Source organism: Larus michahellis, chromosome Z (genome assembly GCF_964199755.1).
Source record: "Larus michahellis chromosome Z, bLarMic1.1, whole genome shotgun sequence".
In the NCBI taxonomy this organism is placed as follows: Eukaryota; Metazoa; Chordata; class Aves; order Charadriiformes; family Laridae; genus Larus; species Larus michahellis.
The window spans coordinates 58,084,438-58,108,407 of NC_133930.1; the positions used below are offsets into that span (position 1 = coordinate 58,084,438).

Consider the following 23,970-nt stretch of genomic DNA (forward strand, 5'->3'; position numbering starts at 1 on the left):
GGTGCATTTAAAAATAAGTTAAGGTTTGAAGTAATCTACAGTCTTTGTTTTAGACTTACCTGAAATTCAACATATTTTCAGTTTTCATTCAAAGACACAAAGGGGAAAAAGGAAAACTCCCAAGAAATCAGAAACACACTAGAGATAACTCATCAGATCCATTTGTATAGTAAACCCTACCATTTGGAAATGATTAGTGAAAATAAAAAAGATTTCTGAGTTCTGTTAAGGAATAAGAACACTTGAACACTGGACATCTGTCACTGGGATCTTCTTCCTGACTACATGACATAACTGCCTGGGAGTTAAAGGTAGAAAAAAGCAATATAAGGCTGTAGAAATGGCCTCATCTAAAAGGAAATTTTAAGCAGGGAGTTTGGTCCCAAAACAGCCTGATAGTCAGACAGTTCTAGTAAAGATGACATTTTGCATACCCATGCAGTTATGTCCTCCGTTCACTTGCATATATTCAGGTGGGCAAATGCAGGTGTAGTTCCCCAAGGTATTATAGCAGGTGCCAGGACCACAGACACCAGGATGTGCAACACACTCATCAATATCTAGAGACCAAGAAAATGCACTATAATTAACAACAGAAAAGAGGACCATGTCCTAGCAAATGTTTCTGAGAAATACGACCACAATAAACCATGCTAAGAAAACAAAAATGTTTCATTTAAAGTCTAGCTGGGAAAGTACAGCTCAGATTTGGGTTAGGTAGCTATTGTAACAGCTGGTGAAAAGTAATTTCCTTAACCTCTATTAAGTCCAGCCAGTGAAGTGCAAGAGAACACCATAAATAAATTCAACGTTGTTTAATTTACCACTGCAACTGGAATACCTTGTGCCCCGTCAGCTCCACAAAAGACATTCGCACCCTCTTCTCACAGGAACGTTACTGTCACTTTTCAGTTCTGTTCATGTGTTCACTACTCCGCTAAGAAATGACCTTTTAAGTCCTCTATTTAGAAATAGGCAAGCTGAATAATCACATAGTCTTGCTGGTCTAACCTTCGACCTTCTTATTTAAGGTATTTCGGTTGTAAGCCCTTTTTGCCTATATAATTTTAATTTCAAACTAGTTTGGTCAGTTTTCTTCACCCAAGCTTAGCAAAGCCTCGGGATTCACCAGCTCTGTTTTGAAAGGAGACTTTCTTTTTTTTTTCTCACAAAGTGAATGAAGAAGGGAAAGCTGACTAACTTTCTCCAAACTAGGAGAAACCATGAAAAATTCTTTACATTTTTGGGTCTGTTTACAATTTTTGGTTCTAACATTTAAGACAAATCTCAAACAAAAAGGAAGACCAATACTAACTTTACTTCACATATTGCCTAAATTAAACTGCTACTCTGAAACACTGTGAAAAGGAAACCTTTTCTCACTTAAAATGCAGGGAGCCTAGTGAAACTAGCAGGAGATACAAGGTGTTGAAGAGAGAAGCCAGAAATCATGAACAGCCACCTTAGTTTACTGAATACACATAGCTGAGATCTATCATGTAAAAATAAACATTAGTATATTCAAGAGTTGCATTTCAAGTTTCATATTAATCATATCGCCGGTGACAAAGATAATGATTTTAGAGAAAAGTTTAGGTAAGGGTGTGGGTACCATATCCACTTAATGGATTTAAGGCTATTTTTCATAATAACTGTGCTGTGACAGAGAAGGAGGTTTCAAGGGACTCAACCTTCACAGATTCTTGTCTCTTCACTGAGGTAGTAGCCTTTCGGACATTCACACTGGAAGCTGCCAAAAGTATTGATGCAATTTCCACCTTGGCAGAGACCTGGCAGTTCCTGACATTCATCAATGTCTGAAAACAGAGAAAAAAACCACCATATTTTAATTCCAGAATGAAAAGAAACAAAAGCCTTTAAGTACTCCCCTGAACTTTTACCAACTAGTAGCTTTTAACTGTCACATAGATTATTATTTTTTTTGCTTCTAAGTTGCAGTTCATGAAAGCATGGATGAGATGCTCACTCTCTTCCATTTAAATAGCTCATCAATAGGCGCAGATTTCAGCTCAATGAGGCCACGAACTTCAACTTCCATTACTGTTTATAGGAATTTGGCATCTAATTTCCCATTCCTGCACACTCATTGGAACCAGAGTTTCTTTGTCCAATGAATATTTCCTGAAATTTATACCTTCCACTGATAAGCTATAATTTTCATAAATGACTTGGCCTTCATGGGCCAATTTCAAAGGCCAGCTCAAGGAAGGAAGCACAAAAAAGGTATGCATCAGCTTATTTTCCTACTGAAACATAGCTGGACTTCAATATTCTTTTACAGTATGCCTTTTCATCGTGTTGTTGTCCAACACATATGAGCAGAGGGTTTTGCTTTGCACTAAATGTAAGGATTTCTGCCAAATACAGTTCCTGTATACATCTCTCCGAAGATGACACTGTTTTTTGTTACCAGCCACCACAGTCATTTATGATGAACTCACCTTCTAAAATAATAGTGATAGGATTTGGTCTGAATCCTTCTCCCCCTGGACAGAGGGTATTATATTCCGCTAAAGTATAAAAAGAAAGAGCATGCTAGTCATATGAAGAATAAAATGGTAACAACAGAAACATAAAATTTCATTTGTGTTTTTAATGAGCCTTCTTCCCTACACTCATTGGTTTTCTACTCTTCTTGACCTATTCACAGTAAATTAAGATATTGGATTAGAAGAAAATCCAGGTAAGATTAAGAGTTCCGCTTAAAACATTACCATAACCTCGGATACTCTTAAGGCAGGCATAATATTGTTTTCTCCATACTATGCTGTTATAAAGGCACATAGTTTGTGCTTTGACTAGTTCTTTAATATGAAATGTTAGTATACCGTCAATAAAGATACATGTTAAAATTGGAATTCATGTATTATGAGACTGTTAAGAACAACATGCTTGACATTTCTGTTGCATTATTCATTCAAAAAACTTCAAAGCTCTACAAAACTGGTAAGTATCATCAAGTAAGAGTTCTGAAAGTACTCAAGAGGGATTTAGAAATAGTTACCCAACAGTTATCAACTGTCCTTTGAGAACTACTGCAGCTCCAAATTAAAGACATGATTTGAGTTGTAAGCACTATTAATTTCTTTATTTTCCCATCAACATGGAGTTGCTGAGTAAAAATTCCTAGCAGATGCATGCAACCCATTTCACTCTTAAGACACATAAGCATATCTACAACAACCTTATTTTTTTTTTATTACAGGAGAAAAGTAAAAGCAAAATAAAATAAAGTGCCCCAAGCTACTCAAAGTACATGGGCCTACTCCAGTGGGAAGTGGCTTCTAAAGTTACCACTGATGTGTTGTTGTGAGAGTAGGCACTGACTTAGAAGACTAAAGGTCAGGTCTTCTGATACTTAGGTCTGCAACTCTGCATCACCCCTCTGACAGTTGCAGGGAGATTTTCTTCCTGTGCCAGAACACTGCCTCATGAAGAAAATCAGTTTCTTAAACAATAAATGTATAGTAACACCGTAAAATATTTCAAATACTTTTTCCATCCCTTGTTAGCATCTTCTATAATAAGAGGGCAAGGGGAGAATAAGAGATAATTTCCTTACTGCTGTTTACAGGGGGACACGTCTCACAGGGATTTCCCCAAGCCTTTCCCAAGGAGCAGCAGCAGGAGGAACGACTGACTCCAACCCCAATTTCAGTGTTGCAGGAGAGGCTCCCATCTCCTCGTGGTCCATACTTCAGGTAGCAATTGCCAACACGATTATCTACATATAAAACACACACGGTTACAGCTGCACACAATGATTTGAACAAAGGAACAGCAGGCATTCATTCTAACATTTCATATCTAGAAGCAGGAATTCAGATAACATTGTGCTTCTGAAGTCATTAGCAAGCTCAAAACACTCATGTAAACTGACAGTACTGATGTTGAGAGAGACAGCAGGGAAAATGGGTAGCTTCAGCTTCCTAAGTACCCAGAGACGAGTTTAAAATGTTTCATGCCTTCCAAAGTCACACCATACTCTAATGTAGCACATGCACTACGCCAGTCTTTCACTCCAGAAAATATCAGAAACCTTGCTGCAGTTTGCTGTTAGTAATTCGTCTTCATATTCCGATTGTGACTAGAGTATGACTTTTTCTTTTGGAATTAGAAGAATTTGCATATTTTTCTGGGGAATCACAGTATGAAGTCGTACAGATTTCCCCAAAATCATTAATATTGAAACAAATGATCTAAATGTGCAGTAGGTTTGAGGAAAAATGGCTTATTAGTTCACTCAAACTGTAACTTAATGGTTTAGACAACTGCTGGTATCAGTAGAATGAGCAAGGAATCTAAGAATCTAAAGATCATTTCTATGAATTAATTTCCTATCAAAGGTTGCCTCTAAAGAAGCACAGAAACCCACTCAAAATTTCTTTATAAATCCATGGTATAAAGGCTGCAGTATCTTTTTGTATTTTTTACTATTTCTGTTAATGGTATGACTAAGAAACTTATAAATGAATTTTTGAATGATTTCACAAATGCATATTTTACGAAGAAATACCATGTTTTTAATTTACTGCTTGCAGCAAGGGCCAGATGCTATAGCCTTAGCAATTTACACAGAGTAAAATGAATGCATGATGATAAATGGGGGTAGTTCATACTTTCAAAATTTCTGGAGTCTAACAAATGTCTTGATATGACACGGGTTTTTAAATTATCTTGAAGTTTGAAACATATTTAGGAAAAAACCTGAAGGCAACTTTCGAATTGTTTGGAATTACTTATTCTCAAGATCCTCAAGTTAGTTAAATATGTATAATACAAAACCACAACTTCGCATTAATTTTCAGACTGAGTATTTTTTTTAAAGGGTCTTAAAATCAATCAAGATAAAACCTTCAAGATTTCCAAAGGATTGAAATTTATTCAAATTTAAGCATAATTAGACAAGTTTGGGTGAATATTTCTGCAGTTTTAAGAGCATACTGTAGCAGAGATTGTGAAAAAGAAGGGTGTTCCTGTGCCCCACATATTCTACAACAGATTTCAGTATCTCGCCAGAAATGCACACTTGTAAAGCTAAAATACTCAGTTAAGAATTGCACGGCAGAGGCATATGTATTCTCTACCTCTCAGCATCTGAAGGAAAGAAAAAAAAACTTCAAGCAGGATATCTTAATCTCCCTAGAGGCAAGATTTACCTGAGATCACTGATCATAGAATCATAGAATTGTCTAGATTGGAAGGGACCTTTCAGATCATAGAGTACAATCATCAACGTAACATGGACAAAAAACATCACTAAACCATGTCACTAAGCACTACATTTACGTGTCTTTTAAATACCTCCAGGTATGACAATTCCACCAGTTCCCTGGGCAGCCTGTTCCAATGCTTGATAACCCTTTCAGTGTAAATGTTTTTTCTAATATCCAGTCTAAACCTCCCCTGGCGCAACTTGAGGCCATTTCCTGTTGTCCTATCACTTCTTACTTGGGAGAAGAGACCAACCCCCACTTCTCTACAACCTCCTTTCAGGTAGTTGATGTATGTAGTATGTTAGAGTGGAAGTCCTTTTTGGTTTTTTTTTCAGACGACGTTAGAAGAGAGTAAAATGAACTGCCTTTTTAAAAGGGCACAGCCTGTTCTCGTGGACTTGAGCTGAAAGAAGCCAAACGTGGTTATTCTGAGAATACCTATCTCCTCCTGTTCTCAGAGGAACTGAATGCTTCTCTCTATTCATGACAGCGCAAGACATCTGCCTTTTAAGAGAAGCCAAGAAGACATTTGGCTTCATTCTTCTTGGGAAAAGTGAAAAACAATGACCATTTTAGAAGACGGCTCCAGCCCAAGACCTCAGTCCCATTAAGAACAATAGGAGACGATAGACCTTGGAACGAAGGCCTGGAATTCTCTAGCAGAATATCGATATCGAGTCCATCAAGGGTTTTAGGTTTTGGTTTACCCCTCACATGAACTGTCTTGACACAGCACCATGTTCCTCTTTGCCAAGGATAATATTTCTGTTTCTTCTGAAAGGAATTGGAATTTACATTCCTCTGCCTTATTTTTGCTCAAGCATGCAAGAGATAGTCCTATTGAAGAGAACCAGAAGCTGCTGTCCTTTGACAGGAAGTTTCTGGAACATTTTTCAGCACAACTTGTGTAGTCCAGAAGCAAGAAACTTTCCTTTTTCTTGGTGAGGTCTACTAGCCTCTGTGGGTTTATTTTTTTTCCAATTGTCTACAAGCTTAGAGTGGAAATTGGGTAATGTTTTACCATGTGCCAGTGACACAAACATCATTGCAAGTCAAGCTGCAATTTGGAATTGCAGTCCTGAGACTATAAAGGATCACAAGCAATTGAACTTCAGTTCTTCCCTCTTTGGACTGCTTAAGTCAGTAAAGTAGACATACCCAAAGCATACCAAATGTAGAACCAGAACTAGTATAGTTTAATTGGAATGGCATCACTCTCTGTTTCCACTTCACATGCAAAACCTCCTAGAAATATTACAAATGAGAACTGCTGGTGAAAGAAAAAAGTTCAAAACCTAACAATGTTTATTATCATATAAAATAGTGTAACTGGTATATTTGTAGTTGCACACAGTGCCCCATCTCTTCTAGGGCTTCTAAAAATCGGGCACTAAAGTGTCATTTCATTCATGGATTAGGTCTTTATTCCTGTTATCTTACTGTGCTATTTCATGGGAAGCAGAAGCTTTGCTTGCCCCTGTCAAAAAGAAAAGCTGAATGTTCACTGAATGTTTTTTGCACTCTGTCATAGACTCAGGCTGTAGAGAGATGGAAAGTGTACACCTGAGGCTTGCAGCTCCTCCCACTGACAGAGAAGTGGATTCCAGTTCTGCCACTGCCTGCAACTGAATGTGAAAAAAACCCAAACCCCACATTTACTCGGGGGGATAAGTATTAGGAGTCTCTTTTCTGTATAATCAGTCATTGAGAAACTAACAATGCTTCTTACGCAAGGGAAAAGAGTCTTTGTACCAGAGAGAGGGACAGCCCTTGTAGTATTTCCTTGGGACAGAAATAAGAAAGGGTCAAATACTCTTTCTACCACTTTCTTATCAGCATTTTTTCTTCAGAGAGGGAGGGCTTGCTCTCTCATTTGGGATTTACCCTTGAGTACCCTTCCCCTGTGGAGGCTTCCTTGAGTAAACATGGGACCCCTGGCAAAAATGTCATTGGGACAACTGGTCACAAAGTAGATTGCCAACTCAAACTCCTGTTTTTTAGTGACACACAAGTCAGCTAGCAGTACGATAATTCGTTCTCATATGCTTCTTCAGAGATCACTTATTTTCTTTGGTCATAACTCAGGGCTTGCAGGGCTGATCATACACAGCATCTGGTTGTAGGAAAGAATGAGGGTCTTAGTAGCTATACGCTGCAGAAGAGATGCTAAAAAGGCAGGATTTCATTGTTTCCACTGAATCTTCAGATGAGGCAAAGCTAAAAACTTAAGTCAGACTGCAACTGCAGAAGAAAAGTATTACGGCAGGAATTGTCAGAAGAGACCATGGGAGACATAAACACAGGTTGCCAATTCAATGGGAATAGATTACATAAATTCACTTATTCTTTAAAAGTCCCAGCTTAAAGTTTTAGAATAAATTGGTCAAGACTGTGGACATCTAAAGGTCTCAAACAGGACTTTTCTCCTAGCATCCAGAGAAGCAACAGAGAATATTCATAGGGAAAAAATGGAGAAACATGGAAAAGATGAACAATAAAAATTGGTTCTGAAAGAAATCTGCATTTCTTTAGAAATCATTTCCTTAGAATATTTATTTGCCATCACACTGTAGTATTATTGTAAACATCTAGAAAATGGAGAGTTCTAACTACCAGTTCAGGAGAATATGAGTCTTCCCAAATACAAAATTAGAAGGCTTTCCCAAGATCACGCCCTTATGGCTGAACCTTCACCCCTCTCTCACCCTCTCGCTTCCCCAAAACTTCCCTAGACTGTCAGTATATACTCTAATCACATCACAGTCCCGTATCATGTAGCAAAGGGGAAAAGTAATGAAAATTCACTTTAAGTCTGTGTAAGCTGGAAAGAATTACGTAAACAACAGTGAAATGTGTCTTTTTCTTTGTTTCCAGACAAAAGGATACCCCAACCAGTTTTAATTCCAGTTTAGACTTAAGATAAACACATAAATTAGTCCCAAGATACATCTAGGATTAAAAAATTCAGTTCTTTAAATGAGAATTGTTGACTGTCAGGAGAATGGAAATGCAGATAATATATGCTTTGACAAATTTTAAAAAGGTGTATTTTATAGAAATAATATAGAAACACCATTAATCAGTTAAAATAATGAACTCCATCTCTAGAAAACTATATAACAGGATACACAGCATGTAGAAGTATAATTTTTCTATCTTTCTACCCTTGTTTGCATCAAAACAGTCACCTTGGCTGTGATTTCTAAAGTAATACTTCAGGTAGCTTTTACTTACCCACACAACCCACTCCAGTAGGATTCAGCTGGAAGTCTGGAGGGCAATTACACTCATACCTTCCGGGAGTATTTACACAAAGACCATTAACGCAATTAATGGGATCGGCACATTCATCGATATCTAAAATAGGAAGGTAACATTCATAAATCTGCTCACTGAACAGAAAAGAAAAATAATTTTAATTTTTAAGACAAAACAGGCAAGATAATTTCAAATGCAAGTGAATTTTAGATGAAATTGAATAAAAGGACTACTAACGATTCAGACATTTTGGAATAACCTTTGTACAGCTCCATATTTAAGAAGCCATTCTTTTTGTTCCATTCTTAAACAACTCCAAAGCATACAATTCTATGCATTGCTTGTTCAGTGGGGAAAAATGCACTCTCGTTGTAATAAAATACAATGCATGTTTTGTGAACTCATCTTTAAATTAACTTGGTACAATTAAAAAAAAAAAAGTAAATCTTGACATATTTCTGAACAGAAGAGATATACCTGTGCAATTTCCCCCGGTTCTATCTAGTTCATAGCCATCATCACAGATACAATGAAACATTCCTGGTAGATTATTACAGGTACCAAATACACATATGTTCTGGAAGGAGCATTCATCGATATCTGAAGGAATATAAAAAGAACAAAAAGTTACATATCATTACCATATTAATATTACAATAGTGTGTTGTACTAGTAATAGCAAATGAAGACACATGTAACTTAAAAAAAAAATACTAAAAAAGCCACACTGAGTAATCACTCTTGGTTTTCTGTAGAATACTATAGCTAGGGATTTGTGAGGCATTCTCCATTAAGTTACTTATTCCTGGTTTACCTAGTGTGAAGTAAAAATAGCAAAACTGACTTCTCAGAAGTCAAAATGAAAGATAAGCCCAAAAGCCAGTAAGTTCCTTTCAAAATGTGCATTAAACAGAATGAAGCATAACATCATACAAAGGTGTCAGTCATTTCTTAGCTCATAGTCTGCAACTTTTCTTACTAATGGCAAGTAAGATTTTCAAAATACCATTCTCAGGAAAAAAAAATATAGTAAGAAGAAAGAGAGGGAGTAGGCATTAATGGTTACTTACACCTCCTTGGAGAAAGAATACAGAGTAAAGTAATATAGGAAGGAAGAATTACCTATGATTTTCTCAAGCCCACATTAAAGCAGTTGTGTAGTAACTATATCTAGGTAAGCTAAAATGCATGTAAAGAACTGTCTGTGTGCTCATGTAAATTGAAATAAAGTTGAAAGACACTGACAGAAAATTAGATGACTTTGTCAAATACAGTGCTAGAAAAGAAGTTAAATATTAACAGCACAGAGTGCAAAGTTATGGTTTTAGACACAAATTATGAAGGACTTCCGAGTTGAAGGTAACTAAGGTAAGAGGGGTAAGAGGGGAAAAAAAACTCTGGAAGTCTGATAGCAAGACTTTTTTAAGTTGCCAAAATAAAGCAGCTGTGCTAATGCAACTCTAGCATGTACTCGTGAGCTATTTTTAGCAGAGACAGGAAAATGGAAAGCATTAATATCACTTCACAATGCACAGCTAAATCTTCATTTGAAATCCTGTATACAGTGCTCCATTCAAGAGTGATGAACTAAAATTGGATGAGGTGTAAAAAAGGGATATTAAAATCATTAGAGTAATGAAATATCTATTTTGAACAAGGCTTGTTTGCCTTAGCCAAAGCTTGAGAAGTGATATAATGCCTCTTTATAGGAACATACGAGAAGGGGTAGCTTTTGAGGGAGAGAGTGAGAAGTTCAGGGGAAAATGAAATTTAAGATAAATGCCTAATATGCAACAGTCCTGAGTAAATTTAAACTGGAAATTAAAGGAAGATTTCTAAGTACCTTGGAGTACAGCCATGGAATGATCTCCAAATCAGGTTATGAACAAAACTTGTGTTCAGACGAAGCTTTATAAAGCTATGGAAAAGACTATATCATTGAGAAGCTAATGCACTGACATCTCAAGGGATTTCTGAAGATATTGGATTAATTGTTTGTATTACAATTATTGCACTAAATCCAGGCTTTGGATTTTGTCCCTTAATGGCAGAAATCAGCCAAGGACTCACATTATCATAGGACAAATTAATATATCAACTTAAAAAAAAAAGGTAACTTCTTTTAAGTGTTCAGCACCCAGATCTTTTAGTTCTCCAACAGCACAATTTAATCTATGGAATGCATTCAGATCTCTGTTGGGATCACAGTAATATACCAATATACCAAGTATTTTTCCAAAATTCTTCTATTTATTTTTCAGATCATGGTTGTGGACCAATTGAAAAGCCAAATGTTGGCAACCCGGTGTCCCAAGAATTAAAATCGTATTGTTTTTCAAAACATTGATTGTCTGATATCTATTTGGGGATTTTTATTAGAACATTAGCATGCCTATAATATGGCTGACTAACTGAGCTGCACTGAGAAATTCAGTAAAGATGACTGACAACACTTGGTAACTATTAACAGATCTGACCAAAACAGTTGTGTAACTAATTTTTCAGAAGCATCTGCAATTTTTCTGCAGCTAGAAGTCTGATTCATATATGTACACCTGAATGTTTGAATATGCCAAGTTATGAACTGAATTTTAGAGACTACATTTTGGAATCTGTTTTTAATATTTCATCTTAGAATTTTAATTTCCTAAGATGCTATGAGGTTTCACCATTAAATATGAAGCAAGTTAAAAAGTTTTGGAGCACTAACTAAAAAGACTTTACCTACTATACAGTTCTCTTACATTAAACAAAACCAAAGGCGTAAGAACACAACAGGGAATAGAAGCTGAATTGGACTAGAAAGATAATTCCTTTTGCACTTCAGAGAATCTGGTACAATACTGGGAGTGAAAGGGTGATGATAAAAAATATCCAATATGCATTTTAAGGAGTGTTACAAACTTGTCAAATATAGCAATGATTTGCCTACTTCAATTTTCCTGAAAAAAATTATTTTAAAATGAGGTCACTTAATGCAGTTTCCTGTGTGTTTCCTATGTTTTCCTTAATGTGTTTCCTATGTAGACACATTAAATAAAACAGTGATGAACATAGGATTTTCCACACATTGTTCACTAGTGACAAAAAGAAGAGAGATAATTAAAAAAACAAAATTACTGAGCCAAACCTCTACTCTGGGTTTTTTGGGCCAAGGTCAGGAAAACTTCATAAAAAGATGAAAGCTACTTTCAACATAATTCCCACTGCAAAATAATCCTTGCTTGAAGAAATTACTTATATGTGAAGCATGTGCTGAATATTCTGCTTCCAGGTTGAGGTCCTTCCAACACTTCTTGTTATTTTCTTTATAGCAGCCAATCCAAACTCAGAAAACAAACCTGAAGTACCAGTGGCTTACCTTGGCACGACCTGCTGTCCGAGGCAGGAGTGAATCCCATCTCACACTCACAACGGTAGGCACCAGGGACATTCAAGCACTGTCCATTTTCACACAGATTAACGTTTTCTGCACACTCGTCAACATCTGTGGGAAACAGAAAATTTCTTTGAAACTACATGTTTCACTAGCAAAACACAAATAACATTGTCCTGATGTTCAAAGTAATAGTTCTATTGAGCATAGCTGATATAAAATAGAACATTTACACCTGAAGATGAAGGAAATAGAAAAAATGCAGAAAAGCAAATATAATGTCATTTACAAAATTGCTCCTTTTACTCTGTCATGATTCCTGACTACTTATTTTTCATTAACAGATTTAATTGTTTTTTAATGTTGTAAGGTTTTCAGATTTAGTACTATCAGCTTTGACAAATAAGTTGAAAGCTTTTCCTACAAAGTCAAAACTTTGTCTCCTGGTATATATTTCTATGTTAATTTGACATAAAACACATTCAAAAGGCAAAACTTTCTTAAGTGAACCATACATAGAAAATTATTTTCATATGCATTTTAGAAAATATTCTTTGAGGATTATGAACATTACAACTACCATTTGCACACTACTGGGGATTCTTCTAGTACGCCCTAAAAGTGATTTTTTTTTGAGAATTACAACAGCGCAGAAAGACAAAGGAAGGCATTCAGCATTGCAGTCATCATAAGGACTCATAATTTAGTCAGATATGCTTATGATTGTAAAAAAAAATTTAAATATACTTTCTTAATTTTATTAGTCAATTCCTAGTATCCCGTCTATTTTTTAAAAAACAGATCTGAAACAGTGTGTTAATAATCTGGTTCAACTCACATAGTGAGGGGAAAATAGATGATGCCTTCCCTGCCAGAGACAGACCTGGCCTACAAGACAGGAACCATAACAGGGAGCTGGTATTTTGTGTTCTTGACTAGAGAGTGCTGCTGCAAGCAGCACATACACATTCAAAAAAATTGGCATGAAGTGGAGGAGGAGGAGGAGGACGAAGCAGACAGGTACGTCACCCAACAAATAGGCCCGGGGGTCCAAATTGCCACACAAATAAAAAGAACAATCAGTTGCCTTTGTTAGCATTTCTTCAGCAGATGGAAAGAATCCTGAACTTAAAAGACACTTCTGTATTTGTTATCTTGGACTTTGGGCTTAGATGTAATTTGCAAAGCTTCCATACAACAGAAACAATCAGTGACAAATCACCTTTCACAGAAACTTCTTACCAGAACAAGTAAATCCATCCCCAGTGAATCCCTCCGCACAGGCACAGCGGTATGACCCTGGGGTGTTCACACACTGAGCATTCACACTGCACTGGTGGGTGCCATTGGAGCATTCATCAAGATCTGCACATCAGGGGCAAGAGAACACAAGCAGGAACAAAGCAGTTAGTATATTGGGATTACAATTAACTGCCAAGCTAACAAGCACAGCTGCAGAAGTTCTCATTGGAATATACAGGGTTAATCTATAGTGATTTCATTTTAATATTTTTTCCTTTAAATTAAAATGCATGGGATTGGGAAAAATGTTTCCAAGCAACAGATGGAATTCAGCTGACTTGTTATTTGAACTTTAATATGCTGTTAAAGAACTTGAAATCAAATTGAGTTAAAAAACCAATAAACCAAAAAAATAACAGCGAGGTGAAAATCTGCCATACATTTGGAGAATCTTCTCAAGTAACAGAAGAGTGTGACAACAATGTAACCCCATAAACATTAATGCAAGCTTTCTTATTTACTTGGATGTCAACTTGCATGAAAAAAGAGAAAGAGACGAAGGAGAAGGAGAAGGAGAAGGAGAAGGAGAAGGAGAAGGAGAAGGAGAAGGAGAAGGAGAAGGAGAAGGAGAAAGAGAAGGAGAAGGAGAAGGAGAAGGAGAAGGAGAAGGAGAAGGAGAAGGAGAAGGAGGGAAAAAAAAAGAAAAGGCTCTCCTCCCTCTCAGGGGCATGTTTGATGGGAATGGCCGTATGGGTCCATGACACGAGTCACATTAGCTAGTGCTCTGGGGTAACAAACAGTCCCTTCTCACCCATCTGCGGAGTGCCCTCCTGGAAGAGCACTCTGTTCCCAGGAGTTATTCTAAATAACTATGAGGATGCTTCTGAAAAAAACTTTTTAAAGATTTCTCCTTCAAATGGGACTTTTTGTTTATTTAGTAAAACCTCACATATTTTTAATTAAACGATAATAAAGGGTTAATTAAATTAAAGGAGCAGGGACCTCTCCTCTTTTTCTCAGATATTTCTTAAAGAAAGCTTAGAAAATCTGGCCTGCAGGAGAATCTTAATATGTGATACTTTTTCTTTTACATTATTACACCTAATTCTTATTAGCCTTATTCTTAAAACAAGCTCCTCTTCCATGGATTCCAAAATGTTCTGAAAAAAAGGTAGATATTACAATCTTTTACACAGAAAACTAAAAAATGATGGCAAGGGACATGATGCTACTCTATCAGCTCAGCAAAAGTAGAATCAAGTTTCCCCCACCTCAAGTCCAATCTGCTTTATATTAGAGCCTATAAACTAGATATACTATAGGACATTTACAAAAAATGGTATTAAGTAACAGAAATATTATCTTGCTGTCACGAAATCACAAAACAAATTCAATTTATTTCTGACTGATTTTTTTTATTTTGCACATTCTACCAGTTGCATGTAAACTTTGTAAAATACATAGTTAACTCAGTAAGATGTTACACAGACAGGCTTCTGAGACAAAACCAGTTTTTTTCTCAGAAAACCAGACCCCTGAAACATAAGAACCTTGCATATAACTATCTACCCACAGAGTGCAGCCAATAAAAGAATACTTTTTTGTAATAGAGTAATCACACAGTCACATTACATGCTTTCATTAAAAATAATAATAAAAAAAAAAGAATAAAGAGAAAAAGTTTATTTTCTGTATACTTACCAATACATTTAATGCCATTTCCAACCCATCCTTCTCTGCAACTACATTTAAAACTTCCTGGTACGTTGACACATAAGGCATGCATGTCACAGTTGTGAGCACCAATTTCACACTCATCTACGTCTACAAGCACAAAATAACCTATTAGTATCTACATCAGGAGCACCACAATATTACAAATTATGTTCGTTTTACATGTTGCTTATTTCCCCTGTGCAGGTTTGCACTATGCAGTTCTTTAAAAAATGAATGTTCAGGAGTAGAGAATAATTCAAGCAAGTTACTTCACATTATACATTAATAAAAAATAGTGATAATTGTATTTTCATTTTGTTCTTTGTAAAAATGACAAAATTAGTTTGCTTTCCTACAACTGCTTTTCACTTTGAAATTAAAGCTATTTTCCAGACATAATATATATGCTGATGTTTATATGTCTAAAAACGGGATGAGAGGGTGCACAGGCATGTTTCAGTTACAGAAACGATTAATCGAAGATTTTAGTAATTATACAACAAATTCTTTAAGACCAAATTATAGGAGAAATTCTGCCAACTTTCCCAGAAAAGCAATTTTGGATGAACTTAGTTTAGCCTCCTGAACGCAGTCGATGCAGCTTGCAAAAGACAAGGTAACTATCACAGGAACTCAGAGAGTTTGAAAATGACTGACTTTGATTGTTTAAAATTTGTTATCATGGGTTGAAGGATGACATATAACTTTACCTTTTACATCATCACTTTTTTTCATTCTTGTACTGTTTTTTTTGTTTTGTTTTGTCCTGTTCTTAGACTACAGGGTCATTTCCTGCAGCTTTAGTTGACACATGAGTTCATATTTTCAGTATGTAAGACAAATGAGTACAGATAAAATACTACTAATACAAATGCAGCTGTGCCCACCCAAGCTATGTTTCGTAAGATACATATTCCCCCAATCTATACTGATAAAAGCTTTGCCTTTAAAATTACAGTTATGTAAGGGGCCTCCTATATCATATTCATACTGGTCAAGGAACACACCTTTTCAAACTCAGTACATGCTGACTAAAGTAAAATACTTATGTTTAGTACTATGTACAGATACTGATCTCTCACTTGCGTGTGAACACTTCTGCATTTATTTTACCTGAAGGCCAAGATAAGTGCACACCATGACGTGATGGAAATTTGCTTTACCTGTGCATCCAGTGGTTCCTTTCTTGACTGAATATCCTAGTTGACAGTGACAAATGAAGGACCCTTTAGTGTTTTCACACTCCCCAAACATACAGATGTTGGAATTCAAATCACATTCATTCACATCTGTAAGTGCACATAAATTCATTATTAGTTGAACATTGCTGTTATTTAACAGCATATTTTGTCATTTTGGAATACTTTCATTCAGGTGAAATTGTCCAAATGCTGTTGCTGAAAGCCAATTTGGGAGAGGGTAAGGAACAGAGACATTAGCAGCACACCCTGGAGAAGAAATGCTTCCAAAAGTTAGAGCTATCTCTGTCACATACAAAGACAAAAAGCAACCACAAAAGTAACATTCAATGATAAGTCAAGCTGCAAGTCGCATGAGGAAAGACCCTTGCAGAAAGAACAAGTGATGAGCCACAAACAGAAAAGTTTTCCCATAACCATATTAAAAAAAAGTCACATGGAAAAACAGGGCATCGTGACTGTAGATGTGCTCTTGCGCCAGTCTCCCTCCCAGGCACCTCAACAATGTGACTGCTCAGCACTTGCTGCCTTGATGCAGACTACAGTTTCAAGAGAGGTAAGTTTCCTACTGATGTACCCCTGTTCTTCCCAATTTCACTGAGCATTGCATATACAATGACAACTTTCCATTAGGAAGAAAGCTTCTCCTAAAGAATAACATAGCGTGTACCTGAACTGTGTTTTAGATTTTTATACTGCATGCTAACCCTTCAGTGTAGGCTTTCAACTATAATATAAGGCTTTAACATTATTCCAGAATTTACCTCATTTGAAAGCTAAATAGTTTATAATTGAAGTCCTGGTTAACAGCTTGTAGTTAAAACATAGTCTTATTATGAGTTACACCTATGTCAACTTTTTGACTTTATTCAAATAGCTCCAATTTTTATATCAGTTAAATGGCAAAGATCATCTAATTTCACATATTGTCAAATAAATACAAGATATTTCAAGTATTTCTGATGAAAAAAATCAAGTACTTTGTTGAAATTAGTGTTAAGTCCAGTGAGAAACTGCAGTTACCCCAAGGGCTTTTTCACAAACTGGATGATGCCGTTAGCAAGGAAAACAATTACATACATGGCAGAAATTCACACTTTCTCACTGTAGGTTTCTAACCTTAATATCAGATACTGTTTTCCTAGAGAAGAACATTTAAGAGCAGTTGTGTTTAAAATGGAAAAAGCATTCTGATTTACAGCTAATAACATGGCTAATACAAAAAATTATTGAAAAGATCCATTCTAAACTTTCAAGTTGGTTGCGTAAACATGGAGTATGTGTGCAAAACTGAAAACAAGAACCTGGAATAAAAGAAAAGTGAAGGTGAAATAGAAAATATTAAACTCATCTCTAATTATGGAAGAAAGGAGATAAAGGCAGCGCAGGACGGCTTTACTCAGCATTACATATAACTAGTTCCTCGTGTGTGTGTCTGTGTAAGTGTGCATATGTGCGAAATAAAGGTTTGTTTGACAGATGCTCACAAAACATAAAAAGATGTAATTAGTATAGCTAAAACCACCTTAAAATAAGAAACATGTGAAACTTTATATTAAATGTAAAAGGTAAGAACTTCGCATAAACACCAAGATAAACTAAACAGGTTAGTTTAATTTGAGGAGATACTTTTATTTTAATTTCCTTTATAATTACTCATGATAACTTTCTGTAGCTGACGGAATAAACTAAAACTTTTACATGAGAAAAGAAAATGCTGGGGCACTCAAATAACCTCTTCTCAGAAGAGATGTTTTAGAGAAATCTTATAATTGCAATTAAATCACTCCTATTTTTGGAACTATGTGATTTGATTAATCTTCATGGACTTTTCAAATTTTTTTCTACCCTTCCTGACACCTATAGCGAGATGCAAGAAAGATCTATAAATTTTTTTTTGTTATAATATACATAGTTTTAACACCCACTTTCAAGGATTCAGCAGAACATCCAAAAATATTAGCTGCAGAATTTTTATACTTGTGTTAAATTTGGTGTGTACAGCTACTTACCAATACAGGTTTTCATGTCCATAGAAGCCATAAATCCATCGTAACAGAGACAGCGATATTCGCCCGGAATATTAGTACATTGCCCACCATCACAGATTTCTGGATTGTTTTCACATTCATCAATATCTGGGGGGGCGGGGGGGTGGAAAAAAAAGCAGAGAATAATTCTGTCATTCTGGTACGGATCGGCTACAAGAATACCATGTTTGTGTTGGCTGAAAGATATGATGTTCGAACTTTTAAGATATTAAAACCTACCTGCACATGTCCTGACATCTGGCATTAGTGCGTAGCCATCACTGCAGCTACATTCATAGCTGCCTTCTGAGTTAGTGCAGTGGGTGTCACAGCCTCCATTCATTATCATACATTCATCAATATCTGGGGAAACAACATTAGTAACAGTTAAGTATATTTTTATTAAGGAAAAATCATCTTCTCTTGCCATTTTACTTAGCCGATGAAACAGTTTATCAGTAATTTGACTCTGAATTTTAATTTTCACTCTGCTGTCTGATTTATATTTTGAACAGCTATCTCTCTTTCAACTGCATTTTCATCTGTGGAAGCAAGTGGCTACTTTTAGTTGTTGCTTTTGTTTGTATGTATTACAAGGGATGTAAAAAAAAGTGCAAAAGGCAACATGTGGAAAGGACAGAAAGAAAAGCCCTGAGAAACTCAGATTTCATTAAAGCTTGAAATGTAGCACAAATTTGTATTTCTGCAAAAAAATAAACAAACCCAACAGATAAAAAACCTCTCAATATCCCCTTTCTCTTTACCAATGTAATGACAACTACATAATTCAGTATTACTATAGTGAAGGATTTAAGAGATATATATACAATAAGGAGAAAAAGTTAAAGAGAAACTATCAATGCCTGGGGCTGTTCTTGCTTGATCAAGTAATTAAGCAATATTTTCTGGTTGTTAGCTCAAGCCTTTGATTTTAATGGAGTAGTACCATAAGAACATTTTTTCTCAAAGTATTCTGCAGAGTTTAGTACAGCAACAATCTTTTTACACCTTCTTTATATTTCTAAGGTTCTAATAGTTCATGATAGACCTGACAGCAGATAAGAAGATGGCCCCATTCAGTTTCAAAAGGAAGGTATGAAATTAAATAAAAGCAAAGACAGATGAAACAATACATACTGAAGCACAAATAAATAGGTGAAGGTGTACAACACTTGCCTATGCAGCCTTGTCTGTCAGGAGTGGCCTGATACCCAGAGTTACAGGAACACTGGTATGTTCCAACCATGTTCACACACTTGCCATTTCTGCAGAGACTGTCACTTAACGAGCACTCATTTACATCTGGAAAAGAATCATTCAAATCAATTACTTGTTATTCAGAAAGCAGACTCTAACCGCTCAAATGCCAGAGAAAGAGGCTGAGAGGTAATATTTTAAACTGGTGGCTTTCAGGCTTTTTCTAATTTCTTTCTTGTTCTTAGCATGTTCTAATTCAAGGTATGGAGCTCTGAACAGTATATTTAAGACAGTGTCCAAAGGTTTATCCTCTTTGTTTCTGCTCTGTGAACATTAACTGCACAGTGTGTGGGTTTAAACCAACTCTTGAAGCAACTATGCATCAAACACAGAAACCGGAGATATAATATGTATTATGGGGGTTGCATTTTTTTCACAATTTTCGTGAATTACGTGCAAAAAGGTGAGCTGCATTTCAATAAAGGACAATACTTTTTAGTGAGTGTAGGACTGAAGTTCACTTTGTGCTTGTACATATTTTACTTGAAAGTTGCCAACATAACTGGTACAGTCCTTTGGGTTGCTAAATAAACCCTAAGAGGCCTGGTAAAATACCCCTTTTTGAAGTCAACAGTGTTAAGGGTACTGGAGATTTTACAGGATCCGTTATAAGGTTTTAATTGGAAGATACTCATATAAAGGAAGACCATGAATTTGTGTAAGACATTCCTGAGGCCCCATCCTTGCCAGAGACAAGAAGTTTTCATAGCACAAATGACCACTTTTCCTAGAAAGCCGAAGACTACTATTCTGAGTTGAAACTCACCTATGCATTGCTCACGTGATGGTGACAGCTCATGTCCCAAAGGACAGTCACACTGAAAACTCCCTTCGGTGTTCACACATGTGCCACCTCTACACAGCAGGGGGTTGCGTTCACATTCATCAATATCTGTGAAGAAACCACGATAAGTAAGTATAAGATCATTACTAAGGAGCAACAAAGAGAAAAGCATTTGTCAGTGTCTGTAAGTGACAGAATGTGGGGTTCAGAAATAAAAGCATTACTTCATTGAAGCAATGCTGCTCCTTTCCTCATGCTGTGTAACAGGGCAAACAAAAAACTATACATTATTAACTCTAAAACCAGGTATTTTTTCCCTCAAGAAAACCAGAAATTCATCATTCAAAATTAAGCATTCTAGGAGAGACAGAACACAAGAAAAGACAGCAACTGTTTGGATGGTTGCCATTTAGAACAATGTATTTATGTGATAAAACTGTCAAAAAAGTGCTTCTTAATGCAATCAGACACCCATTTATGTATGCACTCAAAATTTTGTCTATGTTAATGGGGATGTATGCGTAAACTGTTAACTAAATGGCTATTTGTTTTGATCAACTCCTGTGTATGTCGTTGTGTGGTGGAGAAATATGCTTGCTACAGCTTATAACGGCAAACTGAATATTTGACTTACAAACCTGATAAAACCAGCTAATACTGTAGATGTGGATGAAGAGAAATACGAACAAAAGATGTTCAAGGTGTAGGATGCACTCACACTTTTGGACTCCCAGGAAGCATTATGGCTACCTAAACTTAAAACTAGAAACTTTTATTCGGATAGGCAGACTAGCATTATCTTTCATTAGCCTGAGAATTCAGCCAAGATACCATTGGGTTTTGCAGGTTATTCACATGAGGGGAAGAACTGCCTGACGATGGAATTCAACATTCCTTTTGCTATAGTTCTGCTTGGATAGTCCTCGCAGCTCCAAAATGTCTTCATTGAACATTATGCCTTCCCCTCCTTTGTTCCTGCAACAGGTCCTCATGAAGTCATTTCTCTTATGTCCTCACTCTCTGCTTATTTATCTTACATCATGCTTCCCTGTATCATGCCCCTGTATCGATTCTCTGCATTTGTACTCTGTCTCTCATGAAGGCTACTCAGTTTCCACATTTTTTTTCTTTATTATGTCCATCTGTGATTCAGGCAATGATTTTTTGCTCACTTTTGGAGTCTAAAAGCATTACAATTTTCAGGAAATCAAGTAAAGGTGATAGGAGGCTTGCATGGCCTTGTGACACACAGAGGCAGATGATCACTCATTTGAGTTCAGTTATGAGCACAAAAGCTCCTGACAAAGCTCAAACTCAAAAAGGAAGTATAAAGTATGCAAAAGCAGGGACAGTAGATGGAGGAGAAATAGAGGCACTGTCTGAGTGTGCAGGGATGGGGTTAGGAATGCCAAAGCCACCAGGAGTTGACCCTGGCAAGGGATGTGAAGGGTATAACAACAGCAGCAAAGAGATGAGAGGAAATGGGGGAAGGGAACTACTGACAAAGGACATGGAAAAGACCTGTGAGTGCTGAGAGGGAGCTGGCCAATGTCATTTTGAAGCCACTCCAGACCATCCCTGAAAGGTCATGGAAATCAGGCAAGGATCTTTAGGTTGGGAGGAGGGGAAATGTCAATCCTATCTTCAAGAACGGCAAGGAGTGGGACCCATTCAGCCTCATTAGGATGAAAATCTCAAACTTTTCATTTTCTTTATATATTTCATGATGTATTTCATTAAGTACACCACGCTACTAACTCAGGATTTTTTAAGGTGACTAGTAACTTTTGGTGCCTCCATTTCTATTCTTACAACTTCAGACGGATTGAAGAGATGTGATTTTTCAGGAAATGCTTTCAGAATTTCTTGAGTCCTAGCAGAATCAAGGAAAAGCTAATCACGCTACTTCTGAAACTCCAGCCTTCTATTCCTAAGTTTACCAAATGTTTGGATACCTTATTAGCCATTTTTAAACTACATGAATGAATAGTTGCTGCCATTCTAAAATATCTGTACAGAAATGTGTAAAAATAATTAGCAAAAAGAACAAGCAAAGCTATAGGCATAGTTCAGTTATCTGTCCTATAAACTGTATATTGGTCTCACTTGTTCAAGATGTCACAGTAATTGCACATATGAAGTGTTCAGCGGAGCAGCGCAAGCATAGTACAGAGTACAGTCAGGCTTTGTACAGTGAACGGACAGTCTCCAGGTCATCCTGGCAACACTTACCCATACAGTTCTTCATCATCATAAATCCACTTTCGTAACCATCAAAGCATTCACACTCAAAGCTTCCAGGAGTGTTGACACAAGTACCACTTCCACATAAGTCTGGTGAGATCCGGCACTCATCAATGTCTATTTTATAGTAATGGAGAGGTAGAAAAATCAAATAAGAGTTTAAGGTTATCCTGCTTTTCACAGAAGTGAACAGTTGTCCATTAAAAATTAACTCTACAGAAATCTTACACAGTATAAAAATCAGCAGAGAAAAATTAAATTTGTTTAATATTTAAAGGGATATCTGATTATGTGAAACAGTTTGTGAAAGATTCATAACGGAATGCCTTCAGAGGTCTCAATGAACTATGTAACAAGTAGGCTTACATCAAGTATAATTTAAGGTTAGATTTCTAAGGAAATTACTAACTGTAACAGAATTTGAGTTGTTGTTATTACAGAGGTACCAATTGACTTCATTACAACAGTGCCATCGATATTAAATTGCTTATTATGAAAATGTCTATCCAGTAATAGCATTATAAGCTTAAAGGCTAGATTTACAGTTCACTGGTTATCTTATTAGTTAAGTTTGAATGAAACTTACTGTGGAAAACTATAGCAGGTTTGTAGAAGATAAAAAGAGAAGAGAAAGAAGAGATCTTTATAAGACACACTGGAAGTGAGGCAGGAAGCTAAAGAGGAATTTGTAATATGGATATGATCCAGTGAAACAGGGCAGTGTTGAAGGAGAGGACTGGAAAGAAGAACTGGATAGCCTGTTATTTATTATCGCCTCACATCTTTCCAGACTTCTCTCTTCCTTACTCTACTGCCCACCCAGCGTTTTTGGGGTGAACTAGGGTTCAATGCCTTTTTTCATGTTCTGCACTATACTCTCTACCTTCAGCTTCATTTATTACTGTGTCACTAATTTTTATATATTAAGAAATCATGAAGTCTTTACAGGAAATAAAAATAACAGGATATTTGAAACAATGAAGACGTTAGTCCAGGATAGGGCACAGGATTGGTTCTGACATCCAAGAAGTTCAGGGAGGAAGAAAACTGAGAAGAGCACCAACATGTTTGCAGTAAGTTATTGAGCTGTGCAGTAGACTCATTTGTGTAAGTGGCTGAGGAAAACTAGGCAAGTATAAGCTTAACTAAAGAAACTGCTAAAGATTCAAAACAGTTCTTTTTTCACCACATTCAAGAGACTCTTTTGCCTCTGTGGCCAGGTTTCTTCCAGGTGAAGATAGTTCAGCCCTCACACACAGATGTGTGGAGGTGCTGGATGGTAACCCATGTGGTGGGCCTGGGATGTTAGAGTATCTGGCCTCCTGTAGGCTTTATAAAACATTTTGTTGCTAATTTAAAACAAAAAACCTCTTCCATTTAATAAAACCTGGCTCTCTACAGCTGCTCAGTGGAACATTTTCATCAGAACAATCCTTCAATGGAAAACAGAACCAAAAAAAGCTTTTGTAAGGAGAAGTTTTCTGACCTATTCTTGTTAGTTTAGAAATAAAGTTTGTTAAATGCATTTCTCATCAATGCAATCACTATAAAAACAAGGAAATCACCAGTTAGGGCAACATTAACATCCAGACCAACCTCAGTTAACATGCCTTACCACCCACACTTC

The 23,970-nt window shown here is 36.4% G+C and overlaps 1 protein-coding gene across 1 annotated transcript in view; it reads right to left on the reverse strand.

Moving 5' to 3' along the window:
• The window catches only part of FBN2 (fibrillin 2), a 175,039-nt gene that overhangs the window by 34,643 nt on the left and 116,426 nt on the right, over nt 1–23,970 (reverse strand). The window contains exons 26-40 of the mRNA XM_074570239.1: nt 22,332–22,460; nt 20,082–20,207; nt 19,235–19,360; nt 18,299–18,421; nt 18,041–18,166; nt 15,993–16,118; nt 14,815–14,937; nt 13,114–13,236; nt 11,857–11,982; nt 8,973–9,095; nt 8,472–8,594; nt 3,584–3,745; nt 2,463–2,531; nt 1,692–1,817; nt 435–560 (exon numbers count right to left, since the gene is read on the reverse strand). Coding sequence (XP_074426340.1) covers nt 435–560; nt 1,692–1,817; nt 2,463–2,531; nt 3,584–3,745; nt 8,472–8,594; nt 8,973–9,095; nt 11,857–11,982; nt 13,114–13,236; nt 14,815–14,937; nt 15,993–16,118; nt 18,041–18,166; nt 18,299–18,421; nt 19,235–19,360; nt 20,082–20,207; nt 22,332–22,460 — 1,857 coding nt within the window. The remainder of the gene's footprint in view (nt 1–434; nt 561–1,691; nt 1,818–2,462; nt 2,532–3,583; nt 3,746–8,471; nt 8,595–8,972; nt 9,096–11,856; nt 11,983–13,113; nt 13,237–14,814; nt 14,938–15,992; nt 16,119–18,040; nt 18,167–18,298; nt 18,422–19,234; nt 19,361–20,081; nt 20,208–22,331; nt 22,461–23,970) is intronic.